This window comes from Vigna radiata, chromosome 8 (genome assembly GCF_000741045.1).
Source record: "Vigna radiata var. radiata cultivar VC1973A chromosome 8, Vradiata_ver6, whole genome shotgun sequence".
NCBI lineage: Eukaryota > Viridiplantae > Streptophyta > Magnoliopsida > Fabales > Fabaceae > Vigna > Vigna radiata.
The window spans coordinates 32,882,364-32,895,403 of record NC_028358.1 but is presented as its reverse complement, the minus strand read 5'-3'; the positions used below and the strand labels follow the sequence as shown (position 1 = coordinate 32,895,403).

The 13,040-nt window shown below is 32.4% G+C and overlaps 2 protein-coding genes and 1 long non-coding RNA gene across 9 annotated transcripts; all 3 read left to right on the top strand.

Annotated features, from left to right (window-relative positions):
- Positions 1-584: 584 nt before the first annotated feature.
- On the top strand, positions 585-4,219 carry LOC106772513 (GDP-mannose 3,5-epimerase 2). 2 transcript variants are annotated; one of them, XM_014658949.2, is made up of 7 exons: positions 585-895; positions 1,611-2,021; positions 2,138-2,231; positions 2,321-2,450; positions 2,594-2,726; positions 3,264-3,471; positions 3,800-4,219. In XM_014658949.2, the coding sequence occupies exons 2-7, from the start codon at positions 1,612-1,614 to the stop codon at positions 3,953-3,955; spliced, it is 1,131 nt and encodes a 376-aa protein (XP_014514435.1). In that variant the 5' UTR covers positions 585-895; position 1,611; the 3' UTR covers positions 3,956-4,219. The 2 variants fall into 2 exon arrangements, with proteins under 2 accessions (XP_014514435.1, XP_014514436.1); XM_014658950.2 differs by lacking the exon at positions 585-895 and adding an exon at positions 1,226-1,326.
- Positions 4,220-6,753: 2,534 nt separating this feature from the next.
- On the top strand, positions 6,754-7,855 carry LOC106770751 (neo-calmodulin). Of its 2 annotated transcripts, none has more exons than XM_014656545.2 (4): positions 6,754-6,975; positions 7,149-7,285; positions 7,387-7,467; positions 7,583-7,855. In XM_014656545.2, exons 1-4 carry the CDS (start codon positions 6,900-6,902, stop codon positions 7,712-7,714), a joined length of 426 nt encoding a protein of 141 aa, XP_014512031.1. In that variant the 5' UTR covers positions 6,754-6,899; the 3' UTR covers positions 7,715-7,855. The 2 variants fall into 2 exon arrangements, with proteins under 2 accessions (XP_014512031.1, XP_014512030.1); XM_014656544.2 differs by having other exon boundaries at positions 7,125-7,285.
- Positions 7,856-9,608: 1,753 nt separating this feature from the next.
- On the top strand, positions 9,609-12,686 carry LOC106769754. 5 transcript variants are annotated; one of them, XR_002669244.1, is made up of 4 exons: positions 9,609-9,956; positions 10,068-10,158; positions 10,500-10,612; positions 10,879-12,686. It is a non-coding gene; the product is annotated as an uncharacterized LOC106769754 (long non-coding RNA). The 5 variants fall into 5 exon arrangements; XR_002669245.1 differs by having other exon boundaries at positions 10,500-11,788; positions 11,904-12,686; XR_002669247.1 differs by having other exon boundaries at positions 10,500-11,952; positions 12,022-12,686.
- Positions 12,687-13,040: the final 354 nt, after the last annotated feature.

The following is a 13,040-nucleotide window of genomic DNA, read 5'->3' as shown; positions in this document are numbered from 1 at the left end:
GCAAATCTATGTATTCAAATTCTAATTTCATAAAAAAAATTCAATAATTTATTATGCGTAATTGTTATAAGTGGACTTTAAACTTAACTTAATTCTAAAAAACCGAATAAACTCTAATCATATATAACTTTGATACCATGTTAAAAATAAGTTTAAATCTAATTCTATTCTTACAAAATCGGTTTATAAGATGAAGTTTGTACTTCATTTATATGTTATAAGTTGACTTTATATCTGGATTTCCAACAATAATTTCCAAATTAAAATTATAGTCTAATTCAAGTTGAGTATCTTTATACACACGGACAATTTTATTGGTTAAAGGTAAGGTGTTTGATGCTATGGGTTGCATTAAGTTGCGTCATCAATTTGTTTTAAAAAGTTAAAAAAATAAAATATAAAAAAATATAGAAAGTAATATGAGAAAATAATTAATTAAATTGGACCTAAGAGAGAAAATGTGATGATAATCTGGAACAGAATTTTACTTAGTGGCCGTACCGTGGAATCAATTAAAGCGGTGGATTTCTGCATATCTACTGCACTTAATCGTCTTAAAACAGTTTCCTCAGTTGGGATATGCAACGTGTTAAATGCGTCTGGTATACGGCGTTTCTTTTCTCGCGACAGCTTCGGCGAACGATTCCCAGAGCTTAATTTGTTTTATTAAAGCACAGTACAATTGTTTGTGGGTGGAGAAGGAAAATTCAAACATTATTCGTCTGTATGTGGTGTTGTTCGGTGGCACTTAGCCAATTATTGTGAGGAAAGCAAATAACACAACTCATGAGTGACTTTCCCTTTTCATCCTATATATAGCATTCCACCACTTTCAACTCATTTCCTATCTCCTTCTCTCCATAAACTTTCTTCAATCCCTTCAACCTCTACACAGGTTTGTTCCTCAATTCCCCCATCGTTTATCTTTATCTTTCAAAATTTACCATCCACGCTTAGGGTTTAAACTTTCAATACAACTTTTGCCTTTTCCCGTCACTTCTCTATGGACCACTTCTGTCATTCTCTTCGTATCGTTCCTTTTTTCTTTTACTGTCACCCATTATATGTATACCTATTTTATGCTTTGCATTCTAATTTATTTTTCCCCCTTTTCTTTTGGGAAAGCTGGGTAGCAGATCTTTTTTAAACCTAAATACTCCTATTTTTTTTTTTTTTAAAGTTTTATCTTTTAGTAGTGCCAACTATAATGAGTTAAGTGTTTTCATTATGCTTGTATTAATTAATCGCATTCTAGTACCCTTCATGTGCTAGCATGTGTTGTATCTCCGTCTTTTCCCCCGACTCTCCGCCGTGTTTTTCAGCCTGGTTTGTTATTCCTTGAAAAGACGAAATTTCGTCAATTTCACTTTTCTTCTTTCTTCTTTTTCACATTACCCTTGCTTCACATGAACTGTTTTTTGTTTATAGACTGGTTTGTTATTCCTTGAAAAGAGGAAATTTCGTCAATTTCATTTTTCTCTTCTTTCTTGGTTCTCACATTACCCTTGCTTCACATGAACTCTTTTTTGTTTATATAGTGGTTTCTGATGTTTTGGACTTATTTTTCGTAACCATTTTCCTTTTGCCCTCCGAATCCACGTTGTGCGCAGAATGGGAAGTGCTGGAAAAACTGACTATGGTGAGTACACTTATGAGAGTCTTGAGAGAGAGCCTTACTGGCCATCAGAGAAGCTTAAGATTTCCATCACTGGCGCTGGGGGTTTTATTGCATCACACATAGCTCGGCGCCTCAAGACGGAGGGGCATTACGTTATTGCTTCTGACTGGAAGAAAAATGAGCACATGACTGAGGACATGTTCTGTGATGAATTCCATCTTGTTGATCTCAGGGTCATGGATAACTGCCTGAAGGTTACTGAGGGGGTTGATCATGTTTTCAATCTTGCTGCAGATATGGGTGGGATGGGATTTATTCAGTCTAATCACTCTGTCATTATGTACAACAACACCATGATTAGCTTCAACATGATTGAGGCTGCCAGGATTAACGGCATTAAGAGGTCAGTCATCATGCTTATCATTTCAGTTACACGTTTTCGGACCAAAAATTTATGGTGTGTTGTTTGTTTTAATTATATGACGATGTGCTTTGTGTTATTCAAAAAATATTTTCCAGGTTTTTTTATGCCTCTAGTGCTTGTATCTACCCAGAGTTTAAACAGTTGGAAACCAATGTGAGCTTGAAGGAGTCTGATGCATGGCCAGCTGAGGTTTGTTGGTGATTTTGCAGTTGTTGAATTTATGTTGGTTCTTGCTTTTCACCCTGGGAGTAATGTGTTTAATTTTATGACTGTTTTAGCCACAAGATGCATATGGACTGGAGAAGCTTGCAACTGAAGAGTTATGCAAGCACTATAACAAGGATTTTGGAATTGAGTGCCGTATTGGGAGGTTCCATAATATCTATGGCCCTTTTGGAACTTGGAAAGGCATGATTTTTCTCTGAATTTAAAGCCTTTATAGTTTTTGTCTTTACCAAATGGGTAATTTGGTAGAAAATTTTATATTTTGGTATCCTTTTGGATTTACTAAGTTTGTGTTGTGGTCTGTTCCTGTCCCTGTCTTATGATAGGTGGAAGGGAGAAGGCTCCTGCTGCTTTTTGTCGGAAGGTACTCACTTCCACTGATAGATTTGAGATGTGGGGAGATGGATTGCAAACACGATCATTTACCTTCATTGATGAGTGTGTTGAAGGTGTGCTAAGGTACGTCTTGGATGATTTTTTTACTTATAGCTAAATTATTGGTTCTTTTTGTTGTCTGTCTGTTTAATATTAAAATTCTGATTATGAAAACAGAGTCAGTAGAGTAACTTTTTGTGAAGTTATTTTGAGGACATGTCAATTTGTTGCTGCATATTTTGTGCTCCGTGATGTGTGTCCACTTAGCACCATGCGAGCTTGCTAGTGCTTAATTTTTCATGTTTTGACATGGATTTGAAAGGCAACATGGATCACAGACATTGATCCAAACACACAATTAGTAGTTTTCTTTGCAAAATCTATTTATTTAAAATCGGGTTTTTCTGGAAGAAAACTAATCATTAGCTCATTCAAAACTTTTGGATTAAATGGCCACAATATCGATTTCCGCATTTACATGATTTAGAAATTGTCTTATATGGTTGAATAGGGGAAAGCCAATATGGTATTTATGAGTATATGAATAAATTATGGAGATGTTTCACCTTTTTCTTCATAATCTTTGATAAAAATGACATTGGGGTTTATTGTTGTGTTTAGATTGACGAAATCTGACTTCCGTGAGCCGGTAAATATTGGAAGTGATGAGATGGTTAGCATGAATGAGATGGCGGAGATTATTCTTGGCTTTGATAACAAGAATATTCCTATTCATCACATTCCTGGTCCCGAGGGTGTTCGAGGTCGTAATTCAGACAACACACTGATAAAAGAAAAGCTTGGCTGGGCTCCAACTATGAAGTTGAAGGTATTAATATCATTAATTAATAGGAAATTATCTTCTCATTTCCATTCTATAATTCAATGCATGTTCATATTAAGTTATATGTAACAGTAATAGATTCAGTCAATTGCACCGTGCTTAGTTTATTCTTCTTATTGATATTATGTTCCGTGTCTTATAAAGGTTTGTATCCAATTTGAGCTCTGTATCTTGTTCAAGAAAGATTGATGGAATCTTTAGCTTTTCTCTATGAAACCCTTTGTATTTTACATTATCCTTTCCTACTTTTTGATAGTTTTAAACAACCAAATGATTCTATGATACTTACAGTATCTCAATTCTGATACTGTAGGATGGGCTGAGGATCACATACTTCTGGATTAAGGAGCAGATTGAGAAGGAGAAGGCTCAAGGTATTGATATATCAGTGTATGGGTCGTCCAAAGTGGTGCAGACTCAGGCCCCAGTTCAACTAGGTTCACTTCGGGCTGCAGATGGCAAAGAATGAAATGGTCAACACAAGGCTGCAGTGATCACCTAAATGTTTGAAGTGAAGAGCTGGATTATATATATATATATAGTATGTGTTTATGTTTAATTAGGGCCAAGGATTTCTTATGTCTCTGCAGGTTGTTTTACGTGTATTTGATGTAGTTCTCATAAGGCACTTCGTGGTGCTTAAGGTGGTTTACTACACTGGAAGCTCTAAATTATTTGTCTGATGTCTGAATGATTGATTTATAAGCAAATAAAATTTCCTTCATTATGTGAATGGTACTGATTTCACTGAGAGTGGAGCATTATTTTAGCAAAAAAGAAAACAAAAGATCTAAATGGGGCCCCGTAATAATCGTTTCAATTGTCATTTGGAGAACGATAGAAGGAGGCTCTGTTTGTTGTCATATCCTGATAGACATGACAGCGTGTTTCCGCTTTTAACCTGCTACGCAATTTCACGTGTGTATTCTAATACACGTGTGTCCAAGAAGGATAAAGGAACCTCCTACGAAAATTAAAAAAATTATCCTTTTCTCTTTCTACCAACTAAATATGAAATTCTTTAAAATTGATGTTTAATTTCAAAGTAGATTTTAACTTTCTTTCTTAAGGTTCGACATTATGAACTTATTTATTTGAAAGAGACTATGAAGTTAAGGTGCTAAGCTAGTTATTGATTAGTTCAAACCTAAATACCTAATCATCCATTGCCTCAACAATCTTAAATATGCATCGGATAAAAAAGAAAATACTCTAAGGATTCACCATCAAATGATGTTGAATTTTTGGAATGGACGTGTCGAAAGAGATTTTGACATCAATTTCAATAAAAAAAATTTCAAAAGCAATGAATTTTTGGTTTACGAATACATTAATCACGCACACACAAAAACTCTCAGTCCTTACAGTTAATCCAATAATTTTGTAAACAATAGAGTAGTATTATTTATTGTATTCATTAAATATAATTTAGGAATAAATTTAAGAATACGACTAAATATCAATCATGCAAAGTTTTAACCTTTTGTTTTTGTTTTTCTTTTTCCAACCATATAGCGATAATTGCAGAGGTTTGAATTATATAATCAGGGACAATATTTAGTGGTGATGTATTCAGAAATTTGTTTCTTCTGTTGTGATGTATTGAAAGAAAAATAGTTAGACGTAAGAGAAATATTGTATTGTATGTGGAGAATGGTCCTACTCAATTATGTGGTTTGGTAAAATAATGCTTTTTAAAAAAGTCACAAATAATTCAAACACTGTATTTTTAAAGTAAATACATGAAAATTAAAAATAATATGTTGAAAATACTCCATTTTCTTCCAAAGTATGATTAAAATATGCAAAAGATCATGTCACTAACTTTCAACTAAACAAAGATCATAAATTAATACCACCAACTTGTTGGGGGCGGCTGAATTTCACCAAATAAAATCATTCGAATAAATTTCTCAATTGTTTAAGAAATCATATTTAAAGGCTATAATTGAATTGATTTATTTATTTGATTTCAAATTATGCATCTGAAATTTTTTCAATAAAAGACAAAATTTCTCTCGGTAGATCATGGTTTGTTTGTGGTGAGTCTTTCAAAAGAGAATCATGTGGACGAATGAAACATCCTTAATAAAAATTAATATCATTTTTAATCTAAAATCTTAAGAACTTCTATCATTATGATGTTATTTTTTTTCCCTTTTACTTAACATGAGACTTAGGCTGAATTTGAATTATCCAATAGTTTAATTTTGTGTATTGCAATTTGCTTTATTTTTTTTAGCCTACATTGTGAATCTTTGGAGCTTCAGGAATCTAGTTTCCCCAAAACATCCTTTATAGAATTAGTTGTTCTACTTTATATCTCTTTTTTAAAACTCTATCTTTCATATATGCTCTATATTTCACGTAATAGTAATAGAACCGTTGAGATTTCCATTCTATTTTCATTTATGTGCAATTTCTGTGCCTGATAAGAACAGACAGACAGAGTGATAAATGATGGCACCGGCAGCTACACGCTAGAAAGCGAGAATAGCAAGTGTGAACAACCAAAACCATACAACTTTTTATTTTGACAATTTTTTTTAACAATTTTTTTTAATAACTTTTAACACGTATCATCATTTTTATTGGTGTGTTTGAATTTATTTTTAAAAAAAGGAAGATGATATTTTAATAACACTTTTTTTGACAACTTTTTTGACAACGAAACACGTGTCGTCACTTTATTTGTCTATTTAAATTTACATTTTAAAAAATATTTAAAATAGATCAATCACAAGTATGCTTTGTCAAAAAATTATTAAAAAAGTATTTGTCAAAAAAAAAAATTTTTTTAAAAAATATTTAAAACAGATTAACTACAAACTATCATATATGCATTATAAAAAATTTATCAAAAGGAATCGTTAAAAAAACTCTTTCCTTTTTCGTCAGCACAATCCCTTTCTCAAGAAAGTCATAAAGACAAACTGTTTTAAGATTTTGGGACAAAGACAATTCCCATACCGTGCTGAACTCCTACAACAGTTTCAATCTTAAGGGTCATCTGGTTTCTATGAGTTTTTCAGACAATTTCTGCATACATGAATTGTTTTAATTACTTTGAAATATATGGATTTTTCTGACAGAATTTTCAATAACTGTGTGAGCAATTGCAAGAGTCTAATGTAATTATTGGGATCATATTTTGTGGTGTACACCAAAGTCCTCCAAGGGGCCACTTTTGCTAACCCTATTTCCTTCTTCCGTACAATATAATTTCATTTTCATAAATTAGTTGGTGTGGGGTTTTTCCTTGGGCGGTTGGTGCATTCATATCTAAAGTTCACTTTTAAATTTTGTACTTAGGCTTATAAATATGAATATGAATGAGGACTTCCATTACTCTATCTTTCTGTTCTTCATCTCCTTTCTCTCTCTAAATTTTGTGCTTTCTGCAGTTCATCAACATGAAGGAAGTGCTGAGTGAAAATCTGATTGGCCATTTTCTAGAAGCCTTCTGTCTTTTTGACAGAGATGGAGATGGTGTGTATCCTTCTTCTGAATTCAACTCACTTCATCTCTATCTGGTGTTTGCATGCTTTGTAATTTGTTCTCTTTTTTACGTCTTTTTTCTATACTGATTTTTAATGTAACGTGTACTATTTCATTTATAATATATATTGGAAAAAAAGGGTGCATAACCATGGAAGAATTAGGTAGTGCAATTAGGGTATTGAATCAAAATAATCCCAGGAAGGAGGAGCTGGAAATGATGGTGAATGAAGTGGATATGGATGGGAACGGAGTCATAGAATTTGAGCAGTTCTTGAATGTCATGGCCAGGAAAATGAAGGTGCGTGTAGTTGAAGAACTTGAATTTAATTTGTTCATAAATGAGAGTAATTGTGAAAAGGGACGCTAATTATGCATGTGTTGGATGGATGGATCGAGAAGCAAAGTGAAGCAGAAGATGAATTGAAAGAAGCTTTCAGACTGTTTGACCAGGATCAAGATGGTTACATATCACCCACAGAGGTTCACTTAATAACTCCTTAAGGAAGCATGCATCTAAATTATAATTAATTTCTTTGACCATATACGATCCAGTAATTAATAACCATGTATAAATGTGATTAATGCTTATGTACAGTTGTTGTCTGTGATGAGAAATATTGGAGAGAAGATCACAGAAAAAGAGCTGGTGGAGATGATCAGAGTGGCTGATTTGGATGGTGATGGTCGACTTAATTATGAAGAATTCGTGAGGATGATGGCTTTTTAATTATTTTTCATACTACATAACAAATGATCAATAAATGCAACACTTTTTTTTTTTTTTTCTTTTCATGAAACAATGCAAATGACATTCTTGTTTGGTATTTGTGAATTCATAAGATGTTATGATACATTTTTTGTGAAATTTTCCTTTTTCTTATTTTTGCATTTTAACTTGTACGTTGTGAAATCATTCAGTGAAAAAAGAAGTTTTGAAATCATTATATTGGTCAAACTCTATTACCAATATGTATAAATAGCATCCGTGTACTACAACTCAAACTTTAAGTACATCAATAAAAGTTATTCATTTTATTTTTTATTTTTAAAAATCACATACGATGTCAAAAAATCTTATGCGTCACTGGTATAAAATTGGTCAATTACTTCACCACATTAAGGTCATACTATCATAAATGCGATGTAAAATACACATAATGATAATTTATAAATATTTTAAACTCATTTATGTTAGACATAGGGACATAATGATATTTTTATAAATATTTTAAACTCATTTATATTGGACAATTGGACGTTTTGAAGTTCACATCAAATCGTGTAAAAATTTGATGTAAAAGTCGATTTTTTACTTCCTAAACTTTTGGCGCATGTTTCTCTTTCTTTTCATGAATTCTTATTCGGTTGCGGCACAATTAGGGTTTATGGTGCTTTTGGTGGACATCTTCATAGTCAGAATTCATTCTTGTATCTGGTTTATTGTTTATGGTTTATGGCAGTGAACATTTATATCTGTTTCCGTTTAAATATCTGTAAGTGAAATTATATGGTTGTATCTAATTTTATTAATATTGAATAATACATGTTTTTATTACATTTGTTTAAGTTGTAATTATTGTTCAATTTCAAATGTGTTATTTAGTTTCTTTAATTTAAAATTTGACCAATCCTATTTATCTCACTAATATTAGACTTAGTTTAAATTTATTTCTCAATCTACTAAATCAGTTTATATATTCTTTTACTAATTATCATTATCAGACTTTGTAGCACATCCTTAAATAATTAGTTTGTTTTTTTATTAGGGTTTTTTCCCTATCTCCTTGTTTTCGAAAACCCTATTTAAAGCTTGGGATTTCTCTTTTTCATATAATAGAACATACACAACGATCTAATCAGAAGAGATATGTTTTCTTACCTTTGCTTGCTCTCCGTTTGCCTTCCTTTGTTCTTCTTTCTTCAGAAGTATTAGAGTCCACAGGAGAAGTGAATTTCCCAATCTTAATCTAAAGTTAAGATTGTAGCCAAGAACAATTTTCATATTCTCATTGGAGTCTTTAAGAAACTGTTTCTTTAAAAACGAGAACTGAGTTCATATTGGCATATATTAAAACAATCTTAGTTTAATTTATGATAAAAAAATATAATTTAAACTCACACCATAAATAAATAAATAAATTCAAATAATGATTTATGTAATGATGAAATATTGATAATTAAGTATATCTAAAAATATTAATTATATCTAAAAATATTAATTACCTAAAAATATTAATTACCAAGATATCTTGATATAATGATGAAATATTGATAATTAAGTATATCTAAAAATAAACCTATATTTAAATTAATTTATTATTAACAAAAAAAAGATTACAATCTATTTAAATATTAATATTTTTTTATACCGATTATGGATATATATATATATATATATATATATATATATATATATATATATATATATATATATATATATATATATATATATAAATATTTAAATTCTTTTATAAATTATCAAAAGAAAAACTCACTTTACTTTATTAATTTCTTAATTCAAATAACTCTTATAGAAAGTATAAAATTTGAATATTCATTTATATCAAAATTTATATATATAAAAAAGCCAAAATTATTTATTTCATCCAGAAAACTGCATATCTCTCACATTAGGAGGCACTGCTTTTCCCTGACAAAAGAGCAGAGTTAAAGGATTCTATTTGTTGGCCAGAAGATCCATCGACTCGTAAAGCTTCAATAATCTTTGAAGAATTCCCGTCAATGGTATATTTGTTCCTCTTCCCCAAAATATACACTGTACTTGTCAGTTAAAATTGTGTGCCTTCACCCACATGAGTATAACCTACCAGAAGATCAATCAGATACTGTATGCCGCCAACCACAAATTCTGATAAACCCTAATTTCAACTACTTTCTGATATGTGTTTTTTTTATTCGTAAGTTTGATTTTCTGCATTCCATTCTTCAATCTCAAGTTCCTCACATAGGTAATTTTTTTAATCTGCGCAAAGATAAAGTAATTGATTTGTTCTTTTTGTAGGTAATTTTGTTTCATCTGCGCAATTATTAAATCAATGATAATTTTCTTTTCCATCTAGTTATAGCGGTTCCAGACGGATTAAAGGCATGGGTTCCATGGTCTCCTCTAAGAAAAACAACGAATGCAGTGAGAGATTAAGTGAGGCTCAAGTAAGTTTCACTGCCTCAATTTTTCCAAATTTGTCTTTTAATGTGATTCTTACGGAGTCAACTTTCTTGGAGTTTGGTTTATTGAGTGTGGAGTGATTGACTTTTAATTTAATTATATTCTATATCTGAAATTCTTTCTACAATTTTCGCTCTGCATGAACTGAGTGACACATGAAAACATGCAACTTAAATTTTATTGCACAATGCATCAACAAAACCACATCACTTTAAGAAAATATCCTTTGTAGATTAGTTTTTCTTCTGAAATTTCACATAGAAACTATAAGTTTTGCAAACACTTGTCTGGGGCACTTGTACATTGCTAATTTGATTGTTTATAGTACATACGTGGAACAGCTGAAAAGTTCTAAACAGAAGAAAATTGATTTGGCGAAGCATGAAAAGTTTGCCAGGTTTGAAAGTGAGTCAACTAAGATTGATGATGAAACAAGAGGTATACTAATTTTACTTTAGACTTGGATAAGAATGTGTTTTTTTTTTAATCTCGTTTTAATGTATTGATTGCTGTGCTATCTATTAAAACATTTGTAAATATTGTAACATTTGGAAATCTTCCAAAGCACCCTGATGAAAACTGTAGTCTTAATGGTTGTACCCTATTAGTACCGTTTCTGAGATTACTTCTGGCGAGTTTTCTGGCATAATTAGGATAACAGTGTTGCCAGATTCTGACCCTAAGTAAGTGGTAATCCTCAATAGGTTCAGCTCTTGTTATCCTGTCTCTGGGGATGCGGCATTCACAAATCCGTTCTGTGTAAAGTATAAATGGGAAAAGAAAGGGTGGGAGGAGTTGTTAATGGCTAGCTCACCCTCTTCACCAAAGATTCAGGAGCGGATTTTGGGTTTGGTGTTTATACGATCATCATTACAATTATGGAATTGCGGTGCTTGCAAAGATTGATCCAGCTTTTGGAAGGAAGTACAAGCCTCAAGCCTATTCACTTGTGGCAGATTTCAGGAACTTGGGGATAAGATCAGACTCTAATTACATGCGTTTGAGGTGTTTTGATCTGTATAAACTGCACTCTTGGGCAGGAGGGTTAACTGAATTTGCAGATGGAAGAAATCAGGAGAGTACTAGTGAAGCTGTGAATGCATATTATTCTGCAGCATTGATGGGTGTAGCATATGGTGACACTCAACTTATTGCCACTGGATCAACACTTGCAGCAGTGGAAATTCATTCAGCTCGAATGTGGTGGCATTTGGGAGAGGGACATAAACTGTACGAGGAAGATTATACAAAAGAGAACAAGGTGGTAAGTGTTGTGTGGGCTAACGAGAAAGTGGACTACTCAGTGGAGAGAGTGCAGGCTTGGTATTCATGTTTTACCACTGTCTCCTATTACCGAGGCCTTGTTCTCAGATGTTGGTTATGTGAAGGAACTTGTAGTGAATTCAATGACCCACATACTCATCTTTAATTATTTGCTTTGGATTTTTTTTTTCTGAAACAGCATTTGTATTGTCTTCACTCTTCTACAGCCAAGAGAAAGTAGTCCAGAACAAGATGCTAACAAGACTTTGAACAGCCACAGTGCATCCCTGATTACCTATTCTGATTGTGAGGAAGAGGATCTCATTCCAATGAGTAATATTGTGGATAAACGTACTAAGATAGTTACTTCAATAATAAGATGAGTTATATTGAGTTTAAAGCAAGGTTTTTGTGCACTCATACTTCACTGTAAATTGTTTTTTTTTTATCCATGGATTGTATGCAGCTCAAGAGATGAGACAGCGAACCTCATCAGCTTATAACTGCTTCATCAAGTAATGATTCAATGAACAAAGTTGTATAGCACTCATAGTTCAAACTTTGAGTTCTAATGAGAGTACTAGTTTAATGCAGAGAAGAGATTAACAGGTTAATGGCTGAGAGCCCTGACATGGCTCACAAAGAAGCTTTTAGTACAGCTGCAAAAATGTGAGGTCTAATTTCTTGGTTCAACTCGTTTGCAAATTTGGTAGTATTATAAAGTTGGTGAACCATGGATATTGGTTCAAGAACAGCGCTTTTCTTAAGCATTATCTTGAAAATATTTCATTTTCACCGGGCCAATTTTCCCCCAACTCAGTGCAAAGGAGATGATCAAGAGAGCTGTAGCCAGACAGATCAACTTGTGGATCTTGACTCCCAATGGACCCTCCTAATGTTGAGGTAAAAGCATAACCAATTTCTTCATTTAAAACAAATGCTTCTCTCATATCTGAAACAAATTGCTTTAGCTGATTAAAAGTAGTTATTAGGAGGAGATTCTTTGGTATGACACTGTATCTATCTTTAGAAGTTGCATGTCCCTTTCCTTCATATCAAATGAACAGTAGAAGTAGGCTCCATTAATTCAATAGCAAAGACTTATTCTTATGTTGGTCGCCAATTGGTGTGACATTGATACATTGAACCGTTTATGAGAATTTTTGGTAGATTCTCTATAAATTATGATCAGTACAAGATGTTGATTAACATGGTATTCTAAATGTATAGAGAATGCATTAAAACTTTAGCTAAATGGAGTTATTCTAAATGGCAAGAAGAAATTTGACAAAGAGGAACTAAATGGCAATAACACTGAAGTAAATAAGACGACACGGCAACCTTAACAAAAAATTACAATGGAGTAATTCTTGTAATGTAATGTCTGTATAGCTAGTGAATTGCTGACACTGTCCTTGACATGTGTTACTTTTCTAGAGTAAATGCTGATGCAGTTCACTTCACATGCATCTTTGAGCCTACTTAATATTTCACCATTCTGTGAAATTTTCTGGTCAACCAAGGAGAAAGGTCAAGGTTTTGTGTCTTAACATTAAGGTTGCCTCTAAATCATTTTCCAAATGAAGAAAAGATGCTCTTTCTT